The sequence below is a fragment of the Stylophora pistillata genome, chromosome 10 (assembly GCF_964205215.1).
Source record: "Stylophora pistillata chromosome 10, jaStyPist1.2, whole genome shotgun sequence".
NCBI lineage: Eukaryota > Metazoa > Cnidaria > Anthozoa > Scleractinia > Pocilloporidae > Stylophora > Stylophora pistillata.
Genome location: NC_142528.1, coordinates 9,217,152 through 9,244,526, shown reverse-complemented (window position 1 = coordinate 9,244,526; position 27,375 = coordinate 9,217,152). Strand labels below are relative to the sequence as shown.

The 27,375-nt window shown below is 36.8% G+C and overlaps 1 protein-coding gene across 4 annotated transcripts; it reads left to right on the top strand.

Annotated features, from left to right (window-relative positions):
* LOC111347179 (uncharacterized) lies at positions 1 to 27,050 on the top strand. Of its 4 annotated transcripts, none has more exons than XM_088734923.1 (17): positions 1 to 1,369; positions 4,174 to 4,402; positions 6,766 to 6,922; positions 10,890 to 10,947; positions 12,049 to 12,177; positions 12,796 to 12,888; positions 13,210 to 13,347; positions 13,953 to 14,045; positions 14,619 to 14,652; positions 15,002 to 15,357; positions 16,216 to 16,457; positions 16,710 to 17,005; positions 20,653 to 20,979; positions 21,122 to 21,272; positions 22,973 to 23,038; positions 23,869 to 25,108; positions 25,525 to 27,050. In XM_088734923.1, exons 1-17 carry the CDS (start codon positions 130 to 132, stop codon positions 25,617 to 25,619), a joined length of 4,944 nt encoding a protein of 1,647 aa, XP_088591049.1. In that variant the 5' UTR covers positions 1 to 129; the 3' UTR covers positions 25,620 to 27,050. The 4 variants fall into 4 exon arrangements, with proteins under 4 accessions (XP_088591049.1, XP_088591050.1, XP_088591051.1 ...); XM_088734924.1 differs by having other exon boundaries at positions 12,049 to 12,186; positions 25,523 to 27,050; XM_088734925.1 differs by lacking the exon at positions 12,049 to 12,177.
* Positions 27,051 to 27,375: the final 325 nt, after the last annotated feature.

Below are 27,375 nucleotides of genomic sequence, written 5' to 3'. Positions count from 1 at the left end.
AAAAACGACTGACTGAAGACTGATGGCGTCAGATGCATCCAGACGCGAACGATCCTCCGAAATTCACATCGAATGTGATATTTAGTAAGGTGACACTTATTGATTGGTGAAAAAAAACAACACTAACAAATGGCGTCTTCGGAGGCTTCGACCGCTGCCAGTGGCAAAGAGGTGAAGAACAGAGAGAGGCTTATTGATGTCATGTTCCTCTGTGACGAGTGGAAATCTTCGAAGGGTGGATTATCCACTTTCAATCGAGAATTTGCTGTTAATTTGGCACAAACGACGACTGGTAGCATGAAAATCCACTGCTATGTCTCTAAAAGCGACGACCAGGACAAAGAAGATGCCAAACAAAACGATGTAAATTTAATCACAGCTTCTAGTGTTCCTTTTTCAGCTGACCCCCTCGAGTTCTTGAAGTTTCCACCCTCCGAGCTCCCAAATCCACATCTGATTATAGGCCACGGAAGAAAGTTCGGTGGTCCAGCGTATTTCTTAGTAAAGGCCACAAAGTGTAAATGGATTCAATTTGTCCACGTTTACTGTGAGGACCTCGGAAAATACAAGAAAACTATGGCTGCAACAGACACAATCGAAGAGAACGAGATGAAGCATAAGATAGAAATTGACTTGTGTAAAGCAGCGGATGCGGTCGTCGCTGTTGGATCCCGTCTGCAACAGAAGTACAGCAGAAGTCTGCCAAATATCAAAGTGGAGATTATTACTCCTGGAATCTTTGAAAAGTTTTCCGATGAATCAAAGTTCGCTAAACACAGATCAGTTGTAAAGAACTTTAAAGTGTTCTTGTTTGGCCGAGCTACCTTTGAGGATCTTTCCCTTAAAGGATACGATATTGTCGCAAATGCCATAGGTTCTCTTGGTAAGATGTTTGAGTTGACGTTTGTTGGCTCATCTCCTGGTGAGCATCAAAAAGTTGAGCAATGGTTTCTTGACAACACTCGCATCAACCGCAACCAACTTATCATCCGTGGATATTGCAGTGATCCAGAGGAACTAAAGATGACGTTCTATCAGTCAGACTTGGTTGCCCTACCTTCTGGTACCGAAGGCTTTGGGCTTGTCGCGCTCGAAGCCATTTCTTCTGGTACTCCTATACTTGTTTCTGGTGAATCTGGCATAGCTGAGGCTTTGAGAGAAGTTGAAGGTGGGAACACTGTTATTGTTGAATTATATGAAGATGCAGATGGATGGGCTCGGAGGATTAGAGAGATGGCCGAAGAAAGTGCAGAAGAAAGAGAAGCTAAGGCCAGACGGCTTAGAGAGAACTACAGAGAGGTGTACTCTTGGAGAACAGAATGTGAGAAGTTCAAAGGATTGATTGAGAAAGTGGTCGAAAATGCAAATGGTAGGTTGAGTTATTTTATTTTTGCTTACAGTTTACTTGTAGATGATTGTGATGTTGCTTTACAATTCTGTGTGGATCAAAATGTGAAAAAAATTATTGGAAAGACTGAACATTGTTTATGTAAATAGTGTAGTTTTTTTTCAGTTATTTGAGTAAATGATCTATTATGAGTAAACCAGCAATTACAGCTTCTCTTTTGGTCACAGTCCTTTTTTCCCACTTTCTTCTATCCTCCTTTTAATAATTATGACAATATTTACTTCATGTCATGTTGGTAACAGTTACTGTGATTTATCTATCACTGCAATCTAGTAATTTATTGAGGCTAAATGTAATTTAGGTAAGGCTAATACCTGAGGTCATGCAGTGCAGTGGTTTCACCACAGTAATGTGGGGAACCCAAAGAGAAATTTTGCAGGAGCATTGGAATATTCTTTTCCTTCGTTTTCCTTGCTACTGTAATTTGCCTGCTTTGTTTCCTTTAACTTCTTACCTTCCCACCCACTTTTGGGTTGGTGTTGATTCCACACATTGGTTTGTCTGTGTTGTTTAGATTGATGTTTTGATGGGCTTAGGCTTAGTTGCCATTGTGACTATTCTGGCTTCTAAGAAAGCCAGAGGAAGCCTTTCTTTAATCTGCAGCACCCAGCATCTAATCCTGATGAGTTGGTGTTGTAAGAAATTAAAACAATAAGAGGTAGCCTACTTACTTGACCTTGGCTAAGTCTGCTAGGAAATAGAAAGAAAACATTTGAGTGTAGTGGCAACTACTGAGATGACCGCTTTCACTTTATCACTGCAATAATCCTTATCCAAGAAGGGACTGTATTTATAATTATAAAAAATAGTAATCAAACAGAAAAAGGACAAGATGTTTAAGAGAGACACTAATATTGTGGCTCTCTCCCCTCTTAGGCCCAGTAAAAAAAAATTATTAAATTGAATACAAGTAATCTTCAATAAAATTAGTTTCTTACAGAAGGCTTGAAAATTAAATGCTCAGATTTGTATATATTGAAAATGTTGAACATGTAAGCATGCAAAAATGGTGATTTTTATTTTGGATGGGAATAATTACAATGATAAAGTTTCTTGAGATAAATTCCTATTAGTTTAGCTAGGATTGGATTGAAAATAATCAATGTTTTTCCCAGAGTATCTAGAGAGAGATAGGCCCTGACACATGTAGGAACCAGTTTCAACTGTTATCTTTCACTGGCTATAGGTTTTTGCATAGCATTTCCCCCCAAAACATTTGTTTTTGCAGTTTAAGGGTTTAATTGGTAAGAGGTGTAGAGTAGGATTAAATTTGACTGTTACAATTCTATGCAGAGTCAGATAATACTTTTCATTGTAAATTATTAATTATTAAACTTAGGAGCCACCAAATAAAATAAAAGTTTTTTACCAATGCATTTTAGTATGTTATTGTTGTCCCTAAACTGAATTAAATAGTCTCTCTTCTATCTTTCTTCGGGACATCGAAACCTGCGATTTAACAGAGGTAACAATGATGCAAGAATCAGGGTACACATTGAGTAACCATACATGAGAGACAAAATAGAAAAGTTTGCAATGCACTGTTGGGCGATTTCAGAGTTTTGATCTGAGCAGACCAAGTGGATTCAAGTGGATTAAGGGATTGAAGGACAAGTGTTTACCGGTGTTTTATGAAACCAGGTTATTTGCACGAGTTTAGTCTATTAGAAAATAGAGTGTCGGCCGACAGATTTTTCGGGGAGCTATTCTTGAATTTTTACCGCCAAAAGAATCTGGCAGGGAAGTTTCCATGTAACCCTCTTTCATATGGCCTGTGGTTCTGAGGGCGTATAGATAGTAAACAATTAGTCGTCAACAACTGTTTGTTTTTCGATGCCTAAGTTTTAGTTGTTGACAACTAGGTAGTGTCCCTTTTCAAAAACAGAAATAATTGCCAAGGTTTTGATAATTTTTTTTATGTCTACTTCTTGTTTATGGCAAGTTGTATCTTACACACTCTTTTCTAATCAACAACAAATACTCTAGTCTGTGCAATGAGTGCACTAGACAGAATAAGTTGTCAATGGCATTTGCAGTCCTAAATTAGTTTTTGGAAACATGATGTCTTATTAGTATGGCTCTAGAATTGTCTAAGGGTATGTAAACTGAGGGATTCAAGTGAAAGTGGATGAAAACATGCATTTGCAGCACAATATTTACAATTAAGTAATTACACAACCAATCACCCCTATGACCAGTGTTGTTATTACTATTCCTGTTCATCGTATCACCAATGAATAATTAGTTGTTTCAAAAGCTAAAGAAAGAAACAACTATTTAGTTCAGAAGCACTTCTTGAGAAGATCAAAGCAGCAGAGTAAGTTCAATAGAGCACCCAATACTCAAGGCCTTTTGAATTTTTATTGGGCTGTGTGAAATGGGACTCAAGTGAATGTTAAAGGATAGATATATAGCTGTTTCAGCCGTGTGGTCAACTTGTTTTTGGAATCATTTAATCCTCCAAAACACAGTATTTTACAAATCTTAGCTTAACTACTAACAGGAACCTGATACAGTTTCTTTGCCAAAAATATAGAAAACCTGAGTCAAGCTTTCTTGCCAGGTAATGTGTTGATGACCTGGCCTAAATACTCAATGTAACCATGTTATAGTTTAAACACTATTACATCCTTAGCCCACCCCTAATGGACATATTTGGTCCAGAGTGTTCATTTGGTTGATATATGGGGTGTCTTCTGCTGATATATGTAGGTTGATATGACTTTTTTTGTGTGTGCCAATTAATTACATCTTGTGTTCCTCAGGAATGGCTTCTCTCCGGGATGAATCTGATGTGATAAAAAAGACAGCTGTGGTCTTAAAAGGGGGATTTGTTTCGAGAGGGAAAAAAACAGATGAAGTGTTCTTGCCAACTCTACGCATTGATTCAGGTCCAGAGCTGTGTCGAGAAATCTTTTTTACCACAAAAATGACACCAGACGATATTAAAGAGGTGTTGAAGAAAACCTTCCCTATTCTTGCTGACACTGAAAGGTAATATTTCAATAGTTGAAGCTTGTCTGAAGAAAAATTTGACATTTAAATTTTGATTTGTTTCTAATGAATATTTGAAAGAATAGCACATTTTTTAAAGTGTACTAAATTCCTAATTGTAATTTAATAACTATTAAAGTATTCAATTCAACAAATTTTTACAAGAAGATTAACTATAAAAATTAAAGTAAAAAAGCAATGATGTACTTTCAACTGTGCGACAGTCATTTACAGGTTAAAAAGTAAAAATAAAGTTAGCATGTTCTTAAATATATACAATCCATTGTAAGAATGCTTATGAGTCACTTGACAAAAACTCTAAAATATCTACATAGAAACAATACAAAAAAATGACATTTTGTTCATTCTCAATTGGAGGCAGTTTATGTTCTTTGGGTTTGAATTTTCCTTTGATCTTCTGACCATATGTAGACAGGCTGAGCAGCAGCATCAATCGTTTGACTGAGATCACCAAGTTGGTGTCTTACAGCATTTGCTGAATTCTGGTCTTTACATTAGTGGTAAGACAATTCTGATGGGAGCATCCTGTTCATTGGATAATTTTTTACAGAACATTCATCCTCAGTAACTGTCAACTTTCAATTGTGAATCAACAAAACATAGTTTATTATTTTAAGTGTGGTCTATGTGGTGTAGACTATATCAGCTTAACCTACATCAATGTTTGGAGTAACACAAGCGATCAACAGTCGGCAACCACACAAAGGATAAGCATGGAAAAAGGATCTGCAGACCATTGCAAGCAATTTCAAGATTTTGAAAGAAATGTTAGAGTATAAACTTGACTGTTTGATTTTTCAAATATTTTTTATTCATAAACTGATAAACTAAAACTGGACAAACAAAGTGACGTGATATGTGCAGAGCTGTTCAATTATTTCACTGTAATATTGTTTCTATTGCCCTATTAATGTTTCTTTTATCATTCATGTTGTAATTTTTTGTATCTAAATATTTGAGAGTTTTTGTAAGTATGTCATTAGCATTCTTACAATCAATCATATATATTTAGGTGCATGCTAAAAGTTTTTCTACTTTTCAACCTGAAAATGACAATGAATGGTCAAAACATCATTGTTTTTGGAACATTAATTAACAGTTGTCACACCATTTAACAATTTCTACTCTATCCAAACATTTCCCAGACTTCTCTCTAGCTTTTTGTTTGGTTTATTAAAATGAAATTTTGGAAGCAAGCTGGCAAGTAGCAATAGTAGAACCAAACAAAGCGTTTTAAATACACCAAGCACCATATAATTATTATGTTATCATAACATGAGCAAAGATGAAAATCCTCAAAGAGAAACTAAATGGACTGTCCAAGTTTTTGAGGTTTTTGCACCCACTTACCTGTAGATTGTAAGCTTAAGTGTGGTAACAAAACTCAGATACAGCCAACACTTACTATATAGTATGTACATATTATAGTTTCATGTTTAAAACCAAAGCAGAACAAAATAGGAATGATGAAAAATATAACCAAACTAGCATAATCCATCATGGCTAGCTCATCACGGTGATCTCCAGTCATTGCAGGGAAGCATGCAAGCCTCAGAAATTACATTTGCCTTTCAAGTGAACAACTAAGAGCTTAATCTGATATTCTTTCCAATGCATTGAGTGGAAGGACTCATCAGTCACAGAAGCCCAGTTTCATGGCACTGTCATCCCAAACAATCTTGGTGTTCATGTGGATTCGGGTGCAGTTCATTCATAACACATACACCTTGATCAGTTTGTTTTCTAATCATCATGTAAATAAACTTGCATGTTTTATGAGAAACAATTTAGCTGAATTTCTTTGAACATTTCACTTTCAGATTCTATTCAGGCAAAGGTGTTAAATTCGACCTGCCAAACTAATTCAGTTTGTGAACTATAATAATGCAGATTAGTAACTTTGGTGGTTTGTGAACTTTGATGGTTTAAATTGGCATTACTGACAGCTTTGGTTTAATTAAGCCATCAGATTATTTGAACTGTTGTAACAAGGATTCTGATTGGCTGGTTTAGCTTGTCGTATGAGAGTATGGAACAGGCTGACAACACTTATGTTCACTTTGGAAATTAAAATTTGTTTGAAAATAGTTATGGGTGGGGAATTTGACAGATTCTCTATTTAAAAAAATAATGAAGCCTTTACAGTGCTCTGTTCTGTTGTGAATTAAGCTTTTAGGGAGTGCATGCTTTAAAACACAGAGGAACACATTCATTGCTTCTTCATATGTTAGTATTGTTCTTACTGGTCAGTGAGACACAGGGGTAAAATGTGGATAGGACTTGAAACATCAGCAACAGAATCCATTGTTGTCTTTTACTTTTTTGTCTACTTCCATATGTAGATTTTATTGTGCAAAAGCGGTATTTAAGGAAGAAAAACTGTACTCCCAGGGAGAGCGCCAAACAAAACTGGACTTCTGTGGAGACCCCCGTATTTGGAGTGGAAAAGTCCTAAAGGAAGAGATAAGGAAAAACAGTTTATTGTACATCTGCTGTGAGGTTTGTATTCCTCAAACAGTCTAACTCATCACAAAGGTTTGATACTCAAGCAGATAAATTTGCTCTATCTTTCATACTCTTCAAGGTGGCTTCATGTCATTTTGTTTGTTATCATTTTGCCAGTTTATGTGATTTTGCTGGTATTGAATAGTAAGTAACTTACATTCTTTACCCTTTTTTGCATACCTTAAATGTCATTGTGATTGGTCAATAAGTATTGTAATTGTAGGCATTTATCGCATAGATCGAAGTACTAAATCTGACACCAGACCCGTATAATTGTGATTCCAATACGATTTAATCCAATATCTATGCCGCGGCACTGCGGACAAAAATACTTGTTTATTATTATATATTAGACTTGTTGCCAATATATAAGAATCCTTTAGGGAAATGTACAACTTGTTAGGTAAAATATAAGACTTCTTGAAGAAATTTACAATTTGTTGGATAAAATATAACACTTGTTGAAGACATATACGACTTGTTGCGTAAAATATAAGACTTGGTGAAAAATATACAACTTGTCGAAGGAAATAGGCGACTTTTTGAAGAAATACCACTTGTTTTGCAAACTAAGACTTGTGCGAAAATAATACTTAGCCCACAATTGATCAGTCAGCAGCCTCTCTTTGAAACAGAGGAAACTGGCCCTGGTAGAACTCAAAACGGCAGAGATTGAAGATATCTTCATTATTTAGCGACTAAATACAGGAATGGTTCTGACCTGCAATTGGATGATGAAAATAGTAAAAGTTAATAAGTTATATCTTAACTCCTTGCATGTGAGTATATTGTTTAACCGTGTATCTTTAAGCGGAATAATGAAATATCAATGCTAGCAAAAACACCGATGTGTTAAACAAGAAATGGTTACTTACATGATGAAGGGAAGGCCTTTCTTGTTGAGCGAGGTCGTTCAGCGATAATCCGGCGATGAGTAAGTCATCTGCTGACAAGTTCTGCTGACTAAGCTCATTTGGTCAGTCTAGGCTCAGTTCGGGTGAACGATCAGAGACTGGAGCCATTCCTGTATTTTACCACTGACAGGAATGGCTCCAACTAATGGTTTATTAATGTTTTTTTGTTTTGGCTAAATGATTTTTAAACTCAGATAAAATCGAAAGAGCTTTTAATTAGGTTCTTCTTAACTTGGATATTACAATGCTTGTAAATGAAGCCCTCTTAAATTGATCTGAGGCCATGTAGTTTCTAAATTTTATAATAATGCAGCAACTGCATGTCAGGTTTCGAAAATCACACAATGTTACATGACACTGCCACCAATATATTTAATTTACAGCATGCTCTGCTCGAGAAGTGAGGCTTGGTTGCAATCGAGGGAGTTTTCTTCGTGTAACACTGACTCTCTGGGAAAATTGTTCACATGAAAGACAAATTCATTCATCGGGCCCCTCGTGTATTTTTGCACAACACCTAAGGGAAGAAAGTCGCAGATTTCTTTAATTTTGCTTCGTAACTTTTCACAACTCCACTGGACCAGAAAAGTTCTCCGGCAGAGCATACTGTACAGATCGGTGGCAGCGTTACGTCACATTGTGTGATTTTCAAAACGTGACATGTAGTTGCAACATTATAATAAACCTGAGACACCACATGGCCTTGTATTAATTTATGAGGGCTCCATTCACAAGCATTGTAATGGTCAACTTAAGAAGAACCTAATAAAATAAAAGCCTAATAATAAAAGCTCTTTCGACTTTATCTCAGTTTAAAAATTATTAGCCAACACGAAAAAAAAAAAAGAAAATCAATAAATGCATAATATGAGTCGGAGCCATTCCTGCCAGCAGTGAAATACAGGAATGGTTCCAGTTTCTGATCATTCCCCTAAACTGAGCCTAGACTGATCAAATGAGCTTAGTCAGCGGAACTTGTCAGCGGATGACTTAGACATCACCGGATTATCGCTGAACGACCTCGCTCAACAAGAAAGGCCTTCCCTTAATCATGCAAGTAACCATTCTTGTTTGACACGTCAGTGTTTTTGCTAGCATTGATATTTCATTATTCCGCTTGAAGACACACGGTTAAACAATACTCACATGCAAGGAGTTAAGATATAACTTATTAACTTTTACTTTTTTTATCATACAATTACAGGTCAGAGCCATTCCTGTATTTAGTCACTAGAGATATCTTCTGTCTTCGCCATTTTGAGGTTCTACCAGGACCAGTTTCCTCTGTTTTAAAGAGAGGCTGCTGACTGATTAATCACGGGCTAAGTATTATTTTTGCACAAGTCTTATTTTGCGCAACAAGTCGTATTTCTTCAAAAATTTGCCTATTTCCTTCAACAAGTTGTATTTTTTTCATCAAGTCTTACATTTTGCGCAAAAGTTGTATATTTCTTCGACAAGTTGATATTTTCCTAAACAAGTCGTATATTTCTTCGACAAGTCTTATATTTTTTGCAAAAGTTCTATATTTCTTCAAGAAGTCTTATATTTTACACAAGAAGTCGTATATGTCTTCAACAACTGTTATATTTTACCCAACAAATTGTAAATTTCTTCAAGAAGTCATATTTTTCGTAACAAGTTGTATATTTCTGTGAAGGATTCTTATATATCGGCAACAAGTCTTAATAATATCAAACAAGTATTTTTGTCCACAAAAGCACGCCATAGATATCAAACACGTCAAACTAAAACATAAACAAGAAAACCTAGTCTAAGGGACATTACAAGGAGCTAAACTAAAACTGTACAATAATTATTGTGGGGGTTAAAAATGTACAATAATTATTACTTAACAACACAAAGGTCGAGCGCTTAAACCCTAACAATAATCGATCAAATAATAAATGAAAACAACAAGGGGAGAGAAAAATACGCTTACTGATTGTCCTCTCTGTACGCCTTATTGACCAGAAGTCGCAAATGGTTGCAGATAACTCTATCGCACAAAACTCACATAGACTCTCCTTTTAGCGACAGTGCACGAGGTCACAATAATATCTCATCACTAAAACTTAATACTTAACTTAACGACAGTTACAAGTATTTTCTTTAGAATTCAATTAAAGTGATCACGCTTTGCTGATCAGTCTCTCAGTTATCAGCCAAGTTATGAAAAATAAACTGTTTTCAACTCTTATGTGATACATTATTTTCAGAGCTTCTCAATGTACACCTAAAATTAATAGGAGGATGATAGCCCTAGCGGTGAATGATAAGAATTAATCAGTGGATAACTTTTTCATTAGTACGTAATTTACTTTTTTCACGTGTACAATATATGATGAACCTCCCTTTAACTGGCTGAAATGGAGTCCAGGTTTAAATTATTTCAGAGTGGGTTTTCATATAATTTTCTTTCTTTGAGAAGCATGTTAATTTATTGTTGAACAAAGGATAATACCAATTTAACTAGCTTTCAATCATTTCAACTAAAATTATATTTAATCTTTTAATTTACTCCATAACACTAGTATGCCTATATTCTCCATACTTTTCTCCATACATTTCCATGGTACTGACAAGGAGAATTCATTTAACAATCAAGCTTAACTTCTCTTGTTGGTGATAATTTCCTTTATTCTCATGACCTTAAGGTTTGATTGAGGGATGATTAATTATTTTTGTCAGGGTAAACTACATGCTGGTCACTTTTTGGGTCAAAGGGTTAAAGTACAACATGTTAGCAAGCAATGTGCACTTGATTTTAACTGTAATAATAATACTTTATTCAATCAAATCACAAAAATAAATAATTTGAAAGAAAGGGAGACACCAGAGGTTAGCCCTATCGAGGGTGTTTCCAAAATAATCATCTAGTTAAACATCTATTTGAATATACAAAATATAAGAACGTTAAGTTGCGTTTTAATTATATACAATACTTACTATAAAAACTATTTACAATATTATACATTAATATTGTAAATGATTTTGTAAGGAATAGTGAATAGTTACAAACTCTGCTCCAAATTTGGACTCTACAGGTTCCACTTTCAGATATCAGGAAGTCATGGTTTGAACCTGTTGGCACTCAATTTCAAGGTAATCATGCATGGCAGTTTTAGAGAAGATTTTGTATATTAGTTTTCTTAGAATTTTGCTCTGTTGTCAAGTTGAGTTAGTGAGTGAGTGAGTGATTGTAACGATAGAACTCCAATCTTGACCCAATTTTTACCAAATTTTTATCAAACTAGTGCTACTTATTGTTTTTTTCCAAGTATCTTAGAAGTTTGTCCTTTGCACATGATACATGGTTGAGTTCTCTCTTTTTCTGATTTCTGGCTTACAGCCACCAGCACATTATGTTTTCATTTCTTGCTCTGTCACACTACGGAAGACAGCAGAGAGGGATAAACATCTCATAGTCATTTCAGGACTGTACACGATTTAAAACAAAAGTTTTCTCTGCAGAAATATCTTAATGGTGCAATTAGTGCATCATAAAACCCAGCAGAAATTTTTTTCTTAAAATGGAGAGCATTTTACTGTTTAAATCAGCAAATTATGTAGATCCACAGGTATCTAATCTTTTCAGTTCTTGCCATAATGCAACAAAAGATGATAATTATTTCATAATAACTTTACAGTGGCATAATCCACTGATATATAATTTGATTCAAAACTTTTCATAGCAATAAAATTTTTCCCAGACTGCAAACATGATTAATATGATGAAGGGTGGGAGTCAGGAAAGAGAGGGGCACAAAAGTACCAGTGGCAAGAGAAAGTAGTACAGGAAGTGGGAGTTGAGGACCCCCCTGTCCCCCCTTTCTTATCTGCAGCTTGAATACTTTTGTTGATTAAAAATCCCACCTCAGGGATCATACTCCAAATGTGAGTTGTAAATATTCTTCACATGGCTTTTCTGAGCTAAAAATAAGCTTTAAAATACTGGCAGATGTTATGGATTTTTGGGACAATTACAAACTTTTGAGCCCAGGGAACTTGCTTGTTGTGAATCTATACACTATAACTTGTACTTTTTCATAATTTTAAAAATCTATGTTATACTTATACCTGAGTGTTGAGGTTATTATTGAGAAAGTTAATTCCTTGAAATTGGGATACTAATTTTTACTTTTTCTTTCAAATCAATAGATGTTGAGTTAAACATTAAAGTTTATGTTGAACAACTTAATCTAGGAACAACAGATTTAAGAAGAGTCCTGGACAGAATTGCAACGAATTACCTCCAGACTTCACCACCACAGTCTAGGGAAGAGTTCTTTAGGTTTCTGGAGTACATGGAAGCAGTGAGGCTGATCATCTCAGGTCATGAAGGTAGTTTGATGATATCAGTGAAGTTGATTCTCTTGAATGTCAGGGAAGTTGTAAGAAGGTCACTTATATGGCATTCTCTTTAAATTGGTTTAAGATTCTAATTGAAAAAGAAACTGTATATATCAGAATAGCATGTATAGCTTTCTTCGATAACGATCATAAGTGATAAATGGGACAGCCAATACAAACAGAGTATTATACCTTAACATGACTGTGATATGTGTTAGATGCCTATTTCAACTTTTTACCTACAAAAACATGTTTAATGCCAATTTCTTTCTTTATACCTGTTCGGTAAGACACCTTGTCTCTCCATGTAGAGCGCACCACTGCTTCAGCTGGACAAAAGGAACCTCTGGAGAAATCTTAGAAATTAGAAGGCAAATCAAAAGCAAATTTAAATTAAATGAACTTTTGGCTGGAACCAGAAAAAAAATGCTCAAATGCCTTAATTTTTTCCCCCAGCTTTCCAAATGTAGAATATTCTCCACTCAGTTCTTCAGTTTGAAGGAATATTAAGTATGCTGTTGTGAGGGTTGACGGAATAGGTACATTTTAGTTTGACACATGAAAGACACTGAATGCTAATATTGCTCTGTGCACTTTTAGAAAGACCTTCAAGCCCATCTGTTATGTCCACCACTGGTCCTGAAAAAGAACTGGAAGAAATACCTAAAATTGCAACACTTCAAGAAAGAAAAGGTAAAGCGAAAAAGAATCTGGAACTCACATTAAGGCAAATCAAAAATGAGAAACTAAATTTATATACTGGCAGATGTTATGAATTTTTGGGACAATTACAAACTTTTGAGCCCAGGGAACTTGCTTGTGGTGAATCTTTACACTATAACTTGTACTTTTTCATAATTTTAACAATGTATGTTATACTTATACCTGAGTGTAGAGGTGACTATTGAGAAAGTTAATTCCTTGAAATTGGGATCATACTGATTTTTACTTTTTCTTTCAAATCAGTAGATGTTGAGTCAAACATTAAAGTTTATGTTGAACAACTTAATCTAGGAACAATAGATTCAAGTGGAGTCCTGACCTCAATTGCAATGAATTACCTCCAGACTACACCACCACACTCTGCTGAAGAGCACTCTATGTTTGTGGAGTACATGCAAAAATTGAAGCTACTCCTCTCAAGTGTTCTAGGTAGTTTGATGATTTCAGTGAAGTTGATTCTCTTGAATATCAGGGGAGTTGTGTGAAGGTCACTTATATGGTATTCTCTTTAAATTGGTTCAAGATTCAAACTGAAAAAGAAACTGTATATATCAAAATAGCATGTATAGCTTTCTTCAATAACGATCATAAGTGATAAATGGGACAGCCAATACAAACAGACTATTATACCTTAACATGACTGTGATATGTGTTAGATGCCTATTTCCAACTTTTTACCTACAAAAACATGTTGAATGCCAATTTCTTTCTTTATAACTGTTTGGTAAGACACCTTGTCTCTCCATGTAGAGCGCACCACTGCTTCAGCTGGACAACAGGAACCTCTGGAGAAATCTTAGAAATTAGAAGGCAAAGCAAATTCAAATTAAATGAATTTTTGGGTGGAACCAGAAAAAAAAATGCTTAAATGCCTTAATTTTTTCCCCCAGCTTTCCAAATGTAGAATATTCTCCACTCAGTTCTTCAGTTTAAAGGAATATTAAGTATGCGGTTGTGAGGGTTGACGGAATAGGTACATTTTAGTGTGACACATGAAAGACACTGAATGCTAATATTGCTCTGTGCACTTTTAGAAAGACCTTCAAGCCCATCTGTTATGTCCACCACTGGTCCTGAAAGAGAACTGGAAGAAATACCTAAAATTGTGAAACTTCAAGAAAGAAAAGGTAAAGTGAAAAAGAATCTGGAACTCACATTAAGTCAAATCAAAAATGAGAAACTAAATTTATACACCAGTAGATGTTGCAAATTTTTTCAGACAATTACAAACTTTTTAGCCCAAGGAACTTGCTTGTGCTGAATCTATACTGCAACTTGTAATTTTTCATAATTTTAACAAATTGAATGTAAGGTATACTTGTTCTTCCATCGTAGGTTTAAATACAACTGTATAGATGCCCTTTAGTTTATGTAATATCCTGGAAGAGCACCTGCCACTAGAGTATTATTGGCAGGTTTTTCTCCGAGAGAGCAGAATGTAGATTCCTTGTATTGGTTATCGTCTTTTGTTGATGTATGACTTAATGCTATCTATGGCTTCTTGTGATTTTTTCCTTTCTTCAGATGGGTTACTGTTATTACCTGGGTTTTGTTTTCTGTTGTGAAACTCAGTTATAAGGGATCTATGATAGGTTTCATCTGATACAGCACGTCAGACCAAATCTTGACACTTAACGGGATTGTCTTAACTTTGACTGGTTAATTTTTTCTTCTTTTCATGATTGCTTCTTCTCGAAAAGAGTCATTGTGGAATAACAAGGTCATGGTAAGTAGGTAAGTATACTTAAAAAAAGGAGCATAGTTATTAAATTTCTAGCCCTTTGGTCGGCTAAACATAGCTATGTAAACTGTAGCTCCAATCTCATTGCCTAACCTTAAAAAAATATGTTCATTGAATTTGTTATCAAAGTGAACAAAAATATTTCTGTGAGCAAGCCATAAAGAAATGATGGAAAAGAGTAGAGTTTGTTCCCATAAATAGTTAAATAATCAAAAGAAATCACTTTGAGTTTAAGGGGATGAATAAATAATTTGTTTTGTTATATTCCCCCAAGCCTCAGAGCCATGTTACAGTTTTGATATATCGAAAATGGCCTATTTTACAGCAGCTCTTATTTTACAGAAGCAAGATTTCCAAAGAAGGAGGAATACAAATGGTCCAAAATGTCCCATCGCGCCTGATTATTCCTTCCAAAGCTCTACGAACACCTACAGAGGTCACATGTTCGATATGGCATCCACACATTCTATCACCACCCCTTGGGAGAAATGAGGCCTTGGTAAGCAGTGTGATAGAACTAGCTTGTGGAAGCCTATCGAGTACAAAGAAAAGTTACAAGTTTAATGAGAAAGTGAAGTTGGCTTTATCCCACAGTGCTAGTGACATTAAAGGATACGAATTGGTGATCAAAGAATTGATCAATGAGAAGACCAATGATTGGAGAGACTTGGAAACGAAATGGGCTTGGAAACCGTCAGGTGGAGGATTTTTTGTTATTTATATAATGATGTTTTCGTATAGCCATTCTTTCTTTGTTTTACCTCTTTCGTAAAAAAGGCAGTAAAACAACACATCCTCAAACTATCCTGTAAGTAAAACTGAAGGGAAAGTCCCATTAAGTGCTTTAGTAGGCATTAAAAAGTGGGTATTAACAGATCTATTTTTCCTCAGGGAGTATCTAAGTTGAAGAGCTTCCTTACCCTTTTGTGTGCCTCTATGTTTAGGCTGAAAATGGTACACCTTTCTGTTAGATGTTAGATTGGATTGTTCTGCACGTCTTTCGCCCTTTGCACCAAACTACCGAAAACTTTTACAGTATAACATGAGACTTTCTTGCAAACTTTATAATTGATTAAAGTAGCTCATTCTCATTTCATTTTTTTCTTGTGCGATCGTCCAATTACCACTTCAGATGTTTCACTTCTTCGAATTAACAAATCGACAGTGGTTAGTGGTCTTTACTCTTATCAACAATGATATCGGTCATCACAGTGGTCAAAATGTTGTGCGCCTCGTGGGTCCACAACAAATTTTGACCACCGTAATAACGAATATCATTGTCGATAAGAGTACAGTCCACACTAACCACAATTTGTTTTGTAGCGCAATGTCGACGTCAAATAGAAAGATTCTTTCAGAACGTGACACGTTGCGTAACGTGTTGATGCGAGCAACGTTCGACAACGGCAAATGAGCCAATCAGATTGCGACATTACAATTAAGGTAAAATATGACAATGGAGCTGGCACATCTAAATGTGAACCGGAAGGAACAGAGAAAGTAGAGGGTTTCTTGATTGTCACGAGAAAGTTGTCACAACTTCTAACTCATTACAGATGTCAAAGATGAAAATTCCAGATTGGAAGAATTCCCAGACTGGTTATTTCCATTTGCGGAGGCAGCAATTACGAGTTTTTCTTCATTTGCGGTTGTCTGGCGTCTCAAGTCTTTTACGTTTCAAAACATTTCGACATTGTCATCTTCCTTTGCCTGCATTCTGTCAGACCACCCGGGAGTGAGTGTAACATTCCCTGTGAGTTCTCTCCCTTCAGGAAAAACCATCGCTCTCACTGTAAAGGTACTTTTAGATCATTTTTAACAGACTTTTCTCTAACATTTTACTTATTAACTTAAAGTGACGGCAGATTAACCAGCCTACGCGCCGGATCCGATAAACATGATCTTACCTCAGTTTGTCAGCGAATTCTACGAGAAATAATTGTCCCTTACGAATGCCTCACCAACTTTTTATGAAGTTGAGATGCTTTGGACTTTGCAACATTACACACAGAACAGTTTCTTCTAATTCTAATTTCATTTTTATTTGAAGGTGCAAGAGATTCCACGAAGTGATTATAAACGGAAAGAATTACCAGTTGCCGGACCAATTATTCATATTTCACCTTCCCAACCAGTTCATCTTTTAGCGCCTGCAAGGCTCACGATCCCTATTACGCTTCGTGGAGACAAACCCAAATTTCCAGATTATTCGGCCACTTACGTCAGGATATTTTGCCGAAGCTCTGAAGATGAAACAGAATGGAATGAAATCACAGAGCAGTTAGTGGAAAATGTTGTGGTTCTTGAAAATGGGAGAGTGACTTTTGCAGTAAATCACTTCTCAGAGTAAGTATACTCTTGTGGCCTTTTAAGAAGCAGCTTGAATAAACTGCAAAGCTAAGCGTTCGCGAAGGAAACGCCGTAGGTAATCAGAGAAAAGGCATGTGTAGGTGAGGCATTCAAGTGTGCAAAAATATATCGTCTTCGTTCGAACCAGCAAAAGAGACTGAAAACAAAAGCGATAAAAATCAAGCAGAACCAGTGATAAACTGCAAAACTTTCGCGCAGGAAAGGCCAGGGGAATCATAGAAAAGACATGCGTGCACAAATATGTCGTCTCTGGAAAAAAAAAAAAACAAACAAACAAACAGCAACTATGGAAACTAAGTAAACAACCAGTCCAACGAATATCAAATCGACCACATTTTTTATAGTATATATATTTGGTGTTATTATGTATATACTTTATATATATATATATAAGTAGAAGCTTGTAAGGGGTCCCGCAAATAATGCTGATCAGTCTCAAACGCGCTGCCTGGAGGATCACTGAAGCGATCGTGGGCTCTTGAAATAACGTAAATAAGAGCAGAAATGTAATGGTCAAGAGGCCAACTCCAATGTAGCTTTGTTGGTTTATTAGCTCGACGTTTCGACCGTCTCGGTCTTCCTCAGGAGCATACTAATTACACGACCAATATTCAAATTTAAAATTCGTGTCAACAGTAAACATGTCATGACGTAATAATATAAAAATAGAATAGATAACAGCGAAACGTGTTATGGTGTCTAAAATAGATAAGTTAAAGTAGTTATAATTCATGTAGTAAGCTTATTGATAGTAGGATTGAGTCTTAAAATCCAATAATTTTCTCTTGCTTTTCTGATTTCTTGATTTTGACTTCTAACTTTTTCAATAACCGTAAGTTTAAGATGGTCGACTCCACAGTTCTTAAAAAGTCTGACAGAGGGTATGTTTTTATGTCCACCCTTGATGTCGCTACGGTGTTGATTGCCACGGTGGTGAATTGGGTGACCTGTCTCGCCTACGTACTGATCGTTACATTTGCTGGATTCTATCAGGTATATCACATTGCTAGTCTTGCATGACGTGTGTTGTCGCAGTATTATCGTTTCTCCTGTTGTGCTGCTTTTAACTGACCCTGTAAATTGCCCGTATGTTTTGCAGCAGTTGCATCTTAGGTCAGCCCTACAGGGCCAGAATCTGGGACTAGTGGATTGCAATGGTTTCTGCTTTTTATGTTTATGAGAGAAATGAATTTTGAGATTTTTATTAGTTTTGAATGATCGACCACAGATTGTACAATAAGCTTACTACATGAATTATAACTCCTTTAACTTATCTATTTTAGACACCATGACACGTTTCGCTGTTATCTATTCTATTTTTATATTATTACGTCATGACATGTTTACTGTTGACACGAATTTTAAATTTGTATATTGCTCATGTAAATAGTATGCTCCTGAGGAAGACCGAGACGGTCGAAACGTCGAGCTAATAAACCAACAAAGCTATATTGGAGTTGGGCTCTTGACCATTACATTTCTGCTCTTATATATATATATATATATATATAACAAGTTGATCTGCAGAACTGCTTTCAGAGTGCTCAATAGTGAGCTAGAACGTGTTATAATTGAGAACGGGATGGTCAACTGAAGATTTGGCTTGGCATTTATTACTATTTAGTTTCATACCACACAGCCTGTGTGGCACTCGTCGGATAAAATTGTCAAATGCGAACTTACAACGTTGCACTGATTTGAAATAACGTTCACCGATTCGAAATAACGTGATACCTACCATATCTGGGTTCCCTGCCTTACGCGCGCGCAATAAAGGTAAGGGCTAGAAATAAATAAGTAAATAAATAAATAAATGAACACAGACACTAAAACATGGCAATGAATAAACACAGACGTGCGTGCATTAAAAGTAAGGGCTAGAAATAAATGAAAAAACCGACACTATTGCGTGCCAGGGTAGGTATTGAAATTTTTCTGGAGGAATTTCTTAGCATGTCTACATGAGGCTAACAGTTCATTTCGTTTGTTAAGAGAGGCTAAATCGGGTTTGCAAATTATAAAGTACTTCTCCCAGAGACATAAGTTACAGCGATTTGAGACAGGGCTGTATGGAGCGGCCTGCTTTAGAATCTTCCAAATCGTGTAATCTATGTTCTTGTCTTTTAGGTTCCAGATATGTTTACTTAGTTCAGTGCTGTGTCTTTTGCTAGAGTGGTTGAATGAAGCTTTGTGGTTGGCATATCTTATCTTGAAGGAGATACCAACATTGGCGGAGCGTTTATTAACCTTATTGACAAGTGCTTTCCAGTCACCCACAAACTGAGGAAAATTTTCAATAGAAACACCATTAAACTGAGCTACTCATGCACACCCAATATGAAACAGATCATAGACGGGCATAACAAAGCCACAATCAAGAACGCAAAAATGTCCGAAGAAAGCCGCCCCCAAAGATTGTGCAACTGCAGAAACGAAAACGAATGCCCTTTAGGAGGGGAATGTTTGCAAAGCGAGGTTGTCTACTAAGCCACAGTCGCTACCAGGGAAGAAACTGAAACGTACGTTGGCCTCACAGCGACAGATTTTAAGACTAGATGGCCCAACCACCGAATGTCGTTCAACCACGAGAGACGGCGGAATGACACAGAGCTGAGCAAGTACCTGTGGAAACTCAAGGAGAAGAGGGAAGACTATTCGATTTCATGGAAAATTATTGCTAGGGCTAGAGCATATTCCAATGCCACAAAACGTTGCAATTTATGCCTCACTGAGAAATTTTTTATCTTGTCTTATCCACATGAAGCCTCTTTAAACAAGCGAAGTGAAATAATATCCAATTGTAGACATCGGCGAAAATATATTCTCAAGTATTCTTAACGCTATTATCGGCGCGCGCACGGTTTTCAAGATTTGAATTTTTTAAACAATGTCATGTGATCACGTTGCTGAGTTAGAGTTAACCGTCACGATGCCTCAGTGTGTATGGAGTTTGACTGATGATTGGATCAACTTTTGTTGGTCTACGAAACAGGCTGTATTAAAATCCGTATGTGCATAACTTGAGAAGTCCATTTGCTACTGTAATCGTTCCTTCATTGTCGAGCACTGTCCTGGATCCTTCGTTGCCTATTTCGAAACAGTACTGTCTGCAGTTAGTTATATATATATATATATATATATATATATATATATATATATATATATATATATATATATATATATATATATATATATATATATATATATAGATCAGTTGTATATATTAAAAACTTTCATCGACTTTTCCGGGGTCTGAGTTGATAAGTTAATGTGTGGTATTGCTTGCTTACCAAAGGAGGCACGAGTTCGAATCTCGTCGAAGCCTGCTTTGCCTTGTGAGTCCACGACATTTTGACCACTGTGATGACGAATATCGTTGAAGATACGAATCCAGACCACGGTGTCGATTTGTGAATTATTTGCTTGATTTTCATCGGCAGGTCAAATGAAGTTTATTTCATTACATGTTGTCATAGTAAAGACAATTCATCCTGGACTTATCAGTTCATGATTCTAGGATGCCAACTTTCTGATTTGTTGATTAGTGATCGAAACTGTACTCTTTACTCAGGTGACTCTTGGCCTTAAAAAGATATTGTTAAGTTTGTGTCGTTTTCCCATAGGTACTGGGTTTGGATTGACTGGATGAAACTACCCGTTGTTATCCTCAAGAATTTTGCCGTTGATATTTGTAGAAAACTCATGATAAAGCAAGCAGGATTTTTAGCCTGGTTATGTGATGCAGGAAAACCCACCTACTTGTTGACTCTTTGCTGCTTCCCACTCCATCTTAAAGGTCAAGTGCGTACTCCTCTATCTCCACCTCATCGCGTTTGTGCTCAAGGCGGAGGAAACTCGCTTAAGCCACTGTGTAACGAAGACTGGATGTCTGTGTCTCTTTCCGAAGCATTTACTGTGATGGGAAAAGAAACTCTAGACAACTTTTTGAAGTAAGTCTATTGATTTTTGCTCATCCTATCTCCATTGTGTCCGCCATCTTGGAGCACAAGCGCAAGGAAAAACATGACTGTGCCTTGCCCACACAAGAAGAAATACCTATTATTATATCTTCGTTTAATTTTGTTGTGTCAGGTTTCTTGGAGATGAACCTTTTGAACGAAGTTTGCGTGTATCCATTAGCGACCTCAGTAACCTGCAAGTAGAGTTGTACACAGTAGAGCAATACCATTATAAAAGGGAGATATTATGCACGCTGCATGTCATTGCGACCTTTCCAGATCAGGTATGTCTTATGAAAATTGAGAAACTTGAACTAGCGGAAGTTAATGTGGATTAGAAGCTGTTTTGGAACTTAATTTTTAAAGTTGTTTCCCTTAGGCTGAGTAACTCTCAGGATTCACCCTGAGAGTTACTCAGGGTGAATTGAAAAGTACCTCAATCTGTGTGACGGTTTTACACTCCTCGCGCTGGCAAAGTGCGTCATTAGGAAGCATCGCAGAAGATTAAGTTAGCTCTCTCAATTAAGTCCTTTACTGTTCTTTTTTTCCACATTATCTTTTTCTTCTATCGTCGCATCTATTTTGTACTGGTGAGGTTAAGTAAGACTTAAATTGCTACCGTCAGAGCTGACCAACTCTTTTTGCGAGATATCGAGTCGTTCAAGCGGGTTATCACCGCGCTCAACTTATTGATCGACATTCAACACTACAAACGTCGCATAATGAAGATTCCGACCGCATTCCATTCACTCTCACGTTTCACCCTCACAACCACTCAGTTAAATCCATCATTCTCAAAAACTTTAAATTACTTCAAAACGATCCAGAGACAAGCACTATCTTTTCGCAGCCTCCGCTCGTTTCATTCAAACGCGACAAAAACATAGGCAATTTTTTGGTCAGAAGTTCTTTTCAGACTAATGACCAACCAGGCACTTTTAAATGCGCTCGTGCACGATGCAAAACGTGTCCTTTCATTCACAACACTGATAAAATATCGGGACCTAAACGATCCATTAAGATCACCAATCACTTCACGTGCAGCTCCGCCAATGTAATCTATTGCATAACTTGCACTTATTGCAAAAAGATATACATCGGCGAAACAGGCAGAAGACTAGGTGACCGATTCCGAGAACACCTTCGAGACGTGGAAAAGAATAACAAGGACAAATCGAAACCAGTCGCTAGACATTTTAATTTACCTAATCATTCTAAGCAACATATGGCAATCTGCGGTCTTTCCTTACACTTAGGTAGCACGGAAAGCCGTAAAACTCTTGAACAAAAGCTCATCTTTCAAACCGGCAGTCTAAATCCCACAAGGATCAACGAACGCTTTTCACTCCACTAATTTATTCGTGTTTTTCTCGTTGCTATGCTCCCACCAATAACGTAGCTCCATTTTCTGCCTTTAAAAGCACACAAAACCCACAATTCCTCCATTCGCTCCGACGAATGGCTAACGCTCGAAACGTCAGCTTTTGTATTCGTTACGGTGGCCAATTTACCATTTCAACTTTGTTGATATATCCAAATTATTTCGTTACTCCCACCAACGCAGCCCCAAACAGTTTCTTTCGAAACTATCAGCTTTTATCAAGTCAGAGAGGTTGCTGCAGCTTGAGTTTTGCAGATTATCAGTGAAAATTAATGGAGGACGCTACCACACTACGTCCTCGTGAAATCACGGAAAAAATCACACCAGGAATTGTACTCAGAGCCGCAGCAAAAATCGCCAGAGTGAATGGCCATTAAGGGCTTTTCTTTGAAAATGACCGGCAACCATTCCATCGTATTTGCTCTTATTTCTCCTCGGCTATAAGGGGCTCTAGCTAAGTCAAGGCATAGGGCGTAGCGTCTATCCTTAGAGAGCCAATTGCACTAAGTTGACAACCGTTTTCAAGTGACAAGGCTACAGAATTGATAGATGTAAATGTCAGATACAATATTTTTTCTTAGAAATTGAGTATCTCTGTTACAGGGTTCTTCCCCCAGGAACTTTCCCTCCACACCGCAAGTAGCCATGCGTGAGCAAAAGAAAGATCAGGTAATAAAAAAGCAACGTTCTGAAATATTACAAAAAATAGCCACAAGAAATTAGAAAAAATCAATCAACCTTTTAAATGTCTTTAGTTTTCAATGAAAGATGAAGTAGATATCCTTCCAGATCTTACACTTCCTAATGAATCAAACCAGGTAAGATTTATTCGAAGTTATGTCAGGTGTTATGTTCGTTACTTAACATTGCCCTTAGTTAGGTTATGTTCAAAATCGTTTTCTATCAAATTTGTCTCCGACGAAAAAGTGAATGATGATGACTGATTATTTGATTTTGATGAGGTCACGAGCTGATAAACGCCTCCCAGAAGTGTAGCAGTCATTATTAGTATATGAACGTATTTCAAATTGAAGAACTCTTCGCAGGAAAACATAAGCGCTTTCCAGTTTTCGTTTGAAAGAATCAGTTTTTTAAAAGTTGTCGTGTAGTCTGATCGTCCGGGTAACAGTAGTCCCGAGAAGATTGTTGCCGGTAGTCAGAGTGACTGTCGTTTCGATAAACTTAGCAGGATTCATAATCAGAGTTCAGTGAAGGGTTGTAGCCAGTCGACTGTTAGAAGTCAAGGGTGTGTGAATTGGTTGGTCACAAATCTACACCCTAAAAGAATCAGTAGGAAACTTAATAGTTAGTTCTTAGTATACATAATTTATTGCCCGTTTCTATAACTCAGTTATGATAATAATAAACTGTTATTGTTTATCTCGCGATGTGGTCAAACAGACAAACGATAATACCTTATTATTATTGTACCTTAACACGATGAACAAGCACAATCTTTTTTACTTAATTAACTCGGTTATGTTATTTGGTTATGTTAGGTTTGGCCGGAATTCAGCACAACTTTTCCCTCACCGCGAGCACCTGAAGAAACAGATCCAAGTATTTGCTCAAGCGAAGTTTTGAAAGTCACAATCTTGGCAGACGAGTGGAAGTCACTGAAAGGTGGATTATCGACTTTGAACAGGGAACTAGCCATTCATCTAGCAAAACGTCCCGAGGTTCGAGTCACTATCCTTGTCCCTCACTGTGCAAGTGGAGAGGAAGAAAAAGCAGCAGCTGCGGAACACTGTATTACTATTATTAGGGCCAAGAAACTTATTGCATGCCCTTCCCTTGTAGAATTGTTTTTTCCACCGAAAGACCTTCGAATTGATGTAGTAATTGGTCATGGCGTGAAGCTTGGTCAACAAGCTCAGGTTATTAAAGAATCTCATGACTGTAAGTGGGTTCAAGTGGTTCACACTGCTCCGGATGAACTTGGTATGCACAAAGACTATCCGAAAGCTGTCGCACAAAGTGAACAAAAGAACCAGGGTGAGGTTAGTCTTTGTGAAATAGCTGACCTTGTCATGCCAGTTGGGCCTAAATTGAATAGTTTCTACTCCACCCATCTACGTTCTTTCCACAAAGACCAAGATGTTGTGGAATTTACACCGGGAATCATGGGAGATCTAACTGATGTAAAGCAGTCACCAAACGAGAATGACGAGTTTCAGGTCCTCATGTTTGGGCGTGGTGATGACGAGGACTTCAAATTAAAAGGTTACGATATTGCGGCAAAGGCGTTTGCAAGTCCTGAGCTGAAAAACGATTCTTATCATCTCACATTTGTTGGAGCGGCTCCAGAAAAGCAAGACGAATTTGCAGCGAAGATTCTCAAACATGGCATTTCTAAAAACCAACTGTCTGTCAAAGAATATGTCAAGGACAGAAATATATTAAAACAGCTGTTTCGTCGTGTGGATCTGGTTATCATGCCCTCAAGAACAGAAGGTTTTGGACTCACCGCCCTTGAGGCCTTATCCGCTGGTTTGCCTGTCCTTGCTGGTCGTAACTCAGGTTTTTCGAAAGCGTTGCAGAAGGTAGAATTTGGAGAACTCTGTGTAGTTAACTCCGATGAACCCGAAGACTGGTCAAAGGCGATCAAGGGTGTCCGTGACAAGCAGAGAGAAAAGCGTCTAAACGAGATGCAGAGACTGAGGGCATCTTACGGACAGAAGTACAACTGGGCAGAACAATGCGAGTTTCTTGTAAGGAAGATGAAAAGGAAAGCTATTGGTAGGCATGTTCTTTTTTCTTTTCCATCCCTGCTTTATTCAAATCAGTGACAGTTGAGGCAATGACTTTTTTTGTTCTGCTATTCGTTTTTTTTCCTCTTTTCTTGTCCATTTATTCATTTTTCTCTTCATTCATTTATTAATTCATCCACTTATCTATTTCTTTATTTATTCATTCGTGTATTTATTTACTTATTCATAGATCTGTATGCCAATCTCTTCATTCCTAACTCTTTCTCCTTCCTTCTCTCCTTCATCTGTGTCTTTCTATTTTTCTCCCTTTTTTTTTCCTCCTTCCTATCGGTTAGACCATCTCTCTTTACCAATACTTTCACCACTGCTAGAAAATCCACCTACATTCTGTAAACCTTTAAAGTTTTAGATTTAAATCCCTAATTAATCTTGTACTTTTCAGAGAACCTGAGTGCATCGACAATAAACCTATGAAGACACGCCGAGAAACGAACAATATGGTGATTCAAGTCAGAATTTTTTATTACCGAAGAAACTAGACAATTAACGTCTTTTTTATTTTTAATTTTGTTGCATCAACAAGGAAAAGGTTTACCTTTATTAGGCTTTATAAAATAACCAGATTAGATGTAAATATATTAGTTTTGATATAAATTTCCTCGTAGTGCAATTTGATTGTTAGAGATGCGCAGATATAAGCAAGACGCTAAGTAAGATTCAGCGTCTTGTTTATATCTGCGCTTTTGCATAAATTTTCTCTTTCACTTCCCCTGAGGAAGGTCCGTAAATGCGACCGAAACGTCGGGAGCATTTTTATTGTTACTAATTTCAGAAACGCTTTTAACTACCAATGTAACTTAATTTGTATTTTCAAGTATTTTTTAATGTATCCACCTGGTGACAAACCCAGTTTAAATATAATTTCAACCAATCAGATGCAAACCAAAAACAATCGCGACTTGGTCACTTACGTTTTCCCGCGCTTCGGGCTGTTTGCGTTTTTTTTTATATTAATTTTTTTTACCTCGAGTTTACCACGGTTTCTTGAGATGATTTTTCTGCTTTGATTCACGGCTATGATGAAAAAAGCTCCAAGAATGATAGGAATTGTTTTACCACGAGAACTTTACAGTGATTTGTTCGAGCCTCTATCTCCCATCTGTAAAAATATGTGGCACTTCTATAAATGATTCAACCATAGTTAATAGAGGGTTCAACAAGCAAAAACTCGAACGAAACTACTTCATGAATTTAACACTGAGACCTGCAGTTGTCTCCTCAAAAACTGTCTGTCAACCCATATAAAAGAAGATTTCAAAACACGACTTCTTTGATGAATGAAATTGAAAGTTTGGTGCCTCACACAAGTATTTTATCTAGCCTAGCTATACACCGAATGCAAATATGGCGTCCAATTTGAGTTACCATTGTTCTGGACTGACTAGCCTGTCACGCATGTAATAATTTTTTTGTATTTCCAGGTGAAGACGAGGCCAGTGAGTCCATTCATTCATTCATTTATTTATTTATTCGCACTATTTCAAGAGGTTACAGTAGAGATTGCTATAGGTTACAAAAGTCAGAATATATAAGAAACAGTAAATTACATGAATGAGTCTAAAGTAAAATGTGCACGGTGACCAAAGGAGCGTACGCTTTCGAGTTTGCCAGAACAATGGCAATTCAAAAGCGCCATGTTCAGCATTCGGTGTATAGAAGGCTATAACTTTCCAAATACTTGCTTATATCTGTCGTTTTACAGAACAACACACTATAGTTGACACTCTAGCGGTGCTTGGAACAACATCTATGGGGATACGCCCTACTGGCCGGGAAAAGCGCTATCCTCAACAGTATTAAACAATTGTAGAGACTTGTCGCAAAGTACTGATGTGTATTATAACAAGAAAATTTTATTTAAAACGTGTAACGTGATGTCGTAGGAAAATATAATTTTTCAAATAAACATACCACCCCTAGGTTCTTATTTTATGCCCCACGTAATCGTTAGAAACCAATTTCATTTTTCGATCTCTTACCCACTGGTTAATTTTACCTTTTCGCTATTTACCGTAAAGAAGCTTCGAAAAGAAATATTAGAAATGAGACTTCTTGGAATTAGAATGACGTGCACGTTCCCCTGATCCCTTGCAGCGGTTGTCAGCCATGCAAGGAAAGTATCTAGTTGTGATTGGAACTAATAAGGATTAGAATATCTTTAGTAGCGTAGCAAATGAACACTGCAACAGAAAGGCGAGAGAGGAAGTTTGATCATACTTTTGCGATGCTTCTGTG

What these genes read in the sequence shown, in the direction of transcription:
- LOC111347179 (XM_088734923.1), top strand. Translation starts at nt 130, where the DNA reads ATGGCGTCTTCGGAGGCTTCGACCGCTGCCAGTGGCAAAGAGGTGAAG. An exon ending in AACAAGGTCATGGTAAGTAG is followed by an intron (nt 14,653 to 15,001) that starts GTAAGTATACTT and finishes CTTATTTTACAG; the next exon opens with AAGCAAGATTTCCAAAGAAG. An exon ending in GATGAAAAGGAAAGCTATTG is followed by an intron (nt 25,109 to 25,524) that starts GTAGGCATGTTC and finishes TACTTTTCAGAG; the next exon opens with AACCTGAGTGCATCGACAAT.